The 6,178-nt window shown below is 34.2% G+C and overlaps 1 protein-coding gene across 3 annotated transcripts; it reads left to right on the top strand.

The window, feature by feature from the left end:
- The first annotated feature begins 276 nt into the window (after positions 1–276).
- Positions 277–4,804, top strand: LOC137393526 (DCN1-like protein 3). 3 transcript variants are annotated; one of them, XM_068080108.1, is made up of 2 exons: positions 277–366; positions 3,485–4,804. In XM_068080108.1, the coding sequence occupies exon 2, from the start codon at positions 3,583–3,585 to the stop codon at positions 4,363–4,365; it is 783 nt and encodes a 260-aa protein (XP_067936209.1). In that variant the 5' UTR covers positions 277–366; positions 3,485–3,582; the 3' UTR covers positions 4,366–4,804. The 3 variants fall into 3 exon arrangements, with proteins under 3 accessions (XP_067936209.1, XP_067936211.1, XP_067936210.1); XM_068080110.1 differs by having other exon boundaries at positions 350–370; XM_068080109.1 differs by lacking the exon at positions 277–366 and adding an exon at positions 460–523.
- The last annotated feature ends 1,374 nt before the right edge of the window (positions 4,805–6,178 follow it).

The raw sequence follows: 6,178 nt of genomic DNA on the forward strand, positions 1-6,178 counted from the left end.
GGGCGATTTAAATAACTCACTGGTAATAACGGCGATTTAAATAACTCACTGGTATAACGGCAAAGTTGCGATGAAAAAATAACTACGTTTTTCCCATTAGTTCTACTTTTTAAGATCAATGTCTATATCTTTCTCACTTGGTTGCTCAAAATAGGTACTCGAATGCTAAGGCTGGTATTGCTTACGTCCAGAAAAAATGACCTAGTCCGAGTATTCAGAAAGGCTGATAGGTAAATGCGACACATAGAGCTGGTATTTAATATATTCGTCAAAATTGGCAGATCTCGGCGTTTCTACATCTAGCTGTTGTCTTTCTTTGTAAACATGAGAAATCTTTACCCTGTTAGAAAGGCAAATTCTTTTGGAGTTGGTACACTTTACAATGTTTCTGACTGACCAATTACTTTTTTTGTATTGTTTTAGTATTTGTAGTTTTAGGCCTAGTGTATCAGGCGTAAAGCAACAAATTGTTTGTTAATCAGCTGCTTTGCTCATCGCGCAATACGCCTCTGAGAGGTCATAGGTAATTCTGCTCTTTAATTAGAATAGTTAGTAGGAATGGACAATAATTTAAAATATTTTAAACTATTGCTAACCGAGCAAGTCGATTACTAAGTAGGAGTATTGTCCTATTTAAACAGGAAAACACTTACACTGAGCATACTCATAAAGGAACTGACTACAAAACACTTTTCATTTTTCCACCTTGCCAGTTAATCAATAAAATGTTGTAATGATGTAAATGAGTATTTACTGAAAAATTTGCAGTAATTTAGCTACTATCACTTTCAACTACAATTTCTATAAAAATGGCAATTAAGCCGCTGAAATCAATGTTAGGAAATTATGTGAAAAGTAGGTAACGTGGCTGAGTATCGTCAAATCGATGTTTTAGGTAGTTGAGTTAGATATCTAAACAGGACATGAGTGCAGTGAATCAGGCACTTTTCAATGAGCATGTAACAACCCTCTAAGTCTAAGACTTTATAGTCAGTCTGACAGATTTCAAACTAGTTCAGGCTTTCTTTTTCAACAATGAATCATTTCTAAACAGCATGCAAGCCATATACACAGTGTGCTATTATTATGAAATTTAATAATGATTTGTCTATCATTACCAGCTCAGAACTCGGGTCTTCAGCACCGCATACTTGTGTGAGTAGTAAATCTAGAATGAGTGCATTAAGTATAGCCCATGATCACCTCAGTTTTGCTACACAATGGATCATGCTGACTAGCAGAATTTGGCTAAGTTTAACCCTGCAAAAATATGTTATATATTTTTAATAAGTAGCAATTATTAATGAAGCTAATTCATGTTGTATAAATATCTAGATATGATAATGTCTATAATAATGTTTTTTATTGCCTGCATAATAAGCAGTATAAACATTTTTGAGAAATGAGTTGTGAAATGGATAGCAGCAAAATAATATAGTGGTAGTATTAGAAATGTATGTTAGGATGCTAATTGTATTATTTTAGTAATGTGATTTATTCCTAACCCATCAGTAAAGCTCTGTTTTTCAGTAAATCTTTATTCAGTAAATTGTCATTCGAGATGAATTTGTTCAAAATTCTGGCAGTTCCTAAATTGATGCATTCATTTATTTTTTGTTCAGTATATGGCTCTTTTTGTTTTCTCTAAAATTCAAGTCACATCTTGACTTTTACTTACAGTGTGGAACAGTGTCTTAGCCTATTTTATCAGTTACCATTACGTTCTCTGATTTCTAGATGACTCCTAAAGTACAGCTAATTGTTGATTTAATATGCAAATTTAATCTGTTATGAAACTTTTTTTGTGCATCAAAATCATCCCATGTTACAGCAAATATTCTCATGAGAATGTACTGCATCCCATTTAATTAGTTCGCGCAGCTCAAAAACAGCTAAAAACCTAATGATAGTACTTCAGATAATTACATGTATATATAGCAAGCAATAAAACAACAGTTGACTATGTAACTATGTAAAAAATAAACTACGTCTGTATATGGAGTACAGTACCAAGTTAATAAAGCAATATTGCTCTTGAGGTTTTATTGTTACGTAAAAATATGGCAACGAAACTGTTGGCTCAGAATTGCATTAGTCTAAAGGAAGAGGGAGTGACTAAGATATGTGATGCAACTTACTCTGGTCAATATATTTATGATTATTTTTATACATTTGTATGTTTAGTTCATATGTTTTGGCAGCTCTTCATTTCCGCTTACGAAACTGCTTTTTGTAAAACTATAGATGATAGTTGTTTTGAAATTATTTCAGATGTTGAGTCAAATATGTCATAGGTCAAAAAATTAATTTTTTAAAATGATTGTATATCAAGGTTGAACTGTTAATGGAATTTATGATAGTGCCAATGATTAAAGACAAACTAACTATTTGCGTTTAAAGCACATAAATTACATAATTTTTTTATCATATATTTCAATACATCAGAGTCTTAGCTTTCGAATGAGTCATTGTTTGACATGGTGAGACAGACATTGGTTGGTGTTTATAGAATTTCCCCAGAGCTCTACCGCAGAAATGTTCAATGGTATTGGCTCAAAAATTGTGACATCGCAGTTTTCATATTCGGTGTTGTGTGCTCTTACCGCTTATTTTATTGCTTACCGCTTATATTTATCAACTACGATAATGACGCTAGTGGCAAGCAAAAGTAGGACAATTCCAGAGAACCAATGAAGATGACAAAGCAATCAGTGTCATTAGCTCTCCATGTACAGATTATTTCTATGATTAATAACTCAGATTCCAAGCACCATGCTATGTTTTCCCAATGATATTATGCACTAGCCCTCTCTTTTTATTGTGATGTTGAGGGGCACGACTGAGACTAATTATTTTCAAGCATTGCGTGATCTCGCGAAAGCGCGATTGACATATAGTTCTAGGGCCACGCAACTGCAGGTCACAATTTAATCGATGTGATTTCATTACTTTTATCAACGACAGTACATTTATTAAAACATAATTAATTAACCCAGAACATTTGTTTGTATTGGTCGGGCGTTAACAGGATCTCCGGGCATTGTTGATTATCTAGAATCCTAGTTTATTAATCGCGCTCTCTGGGTTTAACAGCACCGATTGTCACAGAAAAACGCAGCCTCAATGGCAGCGAAAGGGATCAACTACCTAAGGTTAAATAGTAATTATGACATCACATTGTGGGAACCGCAACCAAGTGTTTTTTTATTGCAGGACATACTTTTGACACCCTGTTTTTCATAGTTCTATTATTCTTTGTGTATTGAATATAGGCTCATTCGAAAGCCAAGACTCTGATGTATTGAACTATATAATAAAAAAATTATATAATATATGTGCTTTAAAGTAGACCATAATGATGGGATTGATGAGATGTGAGTACTACCCGTGCGTCGTAAACAATGATTTGGAGAAACACTCAGTATGGTATATTCTCTGACATTTTGATATGAAGTTCTCCCAAGACTGTTTTTATTTGTTTTAGATTTTGAACCCAGAGTTCATGAGCAACTAATACAAGTAGTGGTTGCGCTCAGCAGTCAAACTACCGCAACATGTCTTGTTTGTAATATTCTAAAGGAAATGGGCTGTATCAACAGTAGCTGTATGCCAAAACAAAAGGATACTATCAATAACGGTGTAGCGTACCAGGATCCACCTTCAGTTAATCTTACAAGCCTGCCTGCACCATCTAGTAAACCACCAGTAGACGCATCAGTTGTCACTGTTTCTATCGTGCAGTCTCCTCAGCCTAATCTAGTCAGCATGGCTATGGGTGATTCCTCGAGCATAATGAACCTCTACAACAAATATGTTAACCGTGAGATGGGCCAAATATCCGCTGAAGGAGTAGAAGAGCTATGTAATGACCTAGATCTAAACCCAGAAGATTTTAGGGTGCTTGTTTTAGCCTACTCGCTTGGTGCTCAGGTTATGTGCAGATTTACTGAAGACGAGTTTGTAAAAGGCTGTAAAAAACACAGTATTACAAGCATCAGATCTATGAAACAGGCTATTCCTAGGTTGCTCAATAATGTCCAAAGAAACTTTGGGGATTTTTATCGTTGGACGTATAAATTTGCTTTGGACATAGAAAGCGGTCAACGGACATTGCCAACCGAAATGGCACTGAGTTTGTGGAAATTAGTGTTCTACCAAAACTATCCAACGATTTTAGATAGATGGTTAAATTACCTTGAGAACCATACTAAAGTGAAAGGTATATCAAAGGATACTTGGGACATGTTTCTTATATTTATTGAACAAGTTGGTGAAGATCTCCAATCATATGATGACTCAGAAGCATGGCCGAGCTTGTTAGACGATTTTGTTGAGCATGAGTTGTCCGATCCTACAGGAATGTGAATTATTTGTTACCATTTTGTAATTGGTCTTTGCACAACTACATGCAGATCAAATTTGTTTTTAGATTTAATGCAAGTGTAATGCTGCTCAATTATATGTATCATACTATATTTTTTTGCTAATACTTGTCACAAAATTGTATATTAGCTTTCAATGCAACTTGGCAATGTTCTGCTAATGAATAGTGTATGGCGTTTTATGCACTTTAAAAGTGCATTTTAGCTTGCATTTAGGAAACTGCTGATTTTGCAGTGACTATTTTTTAAACACTGATATTTCAGATTTTGGTTTCAGATGATGCGTATATTCTATATCAGTATTGACTGAACTCAGTAACTGTGTGCTAAACTGGCTGGTGTTCCGAGTACTGGACAAAATTTTGTAGTAAATTGTGCGTATAACACTTGTTATTTACCCAATAGAGCTTTGACAAAAAACATTCCAACAATTTGTCTTATAAGCTTTTTCTGCATAACGCTCCAATGTAGTAAGACCCATCGTAATAATGAAGACAAGCTACCTATTTCAAAACATTTCGATGTTCACTCAAGTTGTTTTCTCCTGATTTGAAAAGTTGCGACTTCTAGCCTGTGCGCAAGTCTGGTCGTTTAAAACTGATTTGTTTTTTAATGATGTTTGACGAACCGTCAGTATCGCGGAATATATATTTTATGAATGCTAGGTAGCGATAAACATGGTGGCACTAACTTCAGATGGCGACTAAGGAACGAAATTTTAATAACATCCCGTGGTTAGTATTAAGATGCTTAATTAGTGCTGCTTTTAAAGTTATGTGTAATATGATTTTTTAAATTAGGTTTAATAAATTTCATTCATTTGACACATACTCTTGCGAAGTGTATCGTCAAATGCTTTTTGCGTAAAGCGCTTCGCCTGATACCGATTAAAATTATTAAGTATATTTGCTGACATAGTTTATTTTCTTAATGGTTAGGACATATTTGTTTATTAACATTACTTCAAATAGATTTAACAACGTAGTAAACGTTTTCCATTTTGATTAAATACGATAGTTGGCCTTAACCAACGTGTTAATGTGAGCCCTAGAAGCTCTTTGAGTCGAACAAAATAGCTGCATCTTTCCATTTATTACTACACTTATTAGAATCTTTGTTTGATATTTTTAATCTAACACTAAAAATTTAGTTTGTTAATTTTTAGAGTAGAACGTGATCTTACTCTGAAAATTAACGAATTAAAAATCTTACAGATGGCTGCACAGTTTTACCAAATTTAATAACAATATTAGGTATGGAGAACAGGGACTCTTACACTCTCTTACTTTTTTTCTTTAGTAAGTACTAGAGCTTGCGGCAAGGGGTATGCCTCAGTGTTTTAAGTTTTTAGCTAGCACTGTTTACAACGTTGTCGCTGTATTGACAACTAGTTTAAAACTAGTTGCCATAAATCTAAGCTTTATGTAGCAAACTAGTATCCTACAGTTTGCTATATGAAACTTGAACTTTAATTTGCTTACAGTTTTTGGTAAAAAGCTGTTATAAAAGGTTGAAGTCTGTATATACTGTAGGTAGGTCACCTCTAGTTGTAACTCTGGCGTTCAGAGTGTCTTCAGTTTTACTGTTCATCAATTCATCGTATGAGCTGATAAGAGGCCATAAGAGGTGAATGATTTTTTCTTTTTGCTAAAAGTTTATGCAGAAAGTGGTGTCTAATGTTGTAGCGCCTTGATGCTAGCGTTTTTAGATTTAACGTTTCACTAGCATTGGTTATCCTTTCTTTTACATTAGAAATGGATCGTTCAGCTGTATTTTGCACAATTTCTATGTTGTAC

The sequence above is a fragment of the Watersipora subatra genome, chromosome 4 (genome assembly GCF_963576615.1).
Source record: "Watersipora subatra chromosome 4, tzWatSuba1.1, whole genome shotgun sequence".
In the NCBI taxonomy this organism is placed as follows: Eukaryota; Metazoa; Bryozoa; class Gymnolaemata; order Cheilostomatida; family Watersiporidae; genus Watersipora; species Watersipora subatra.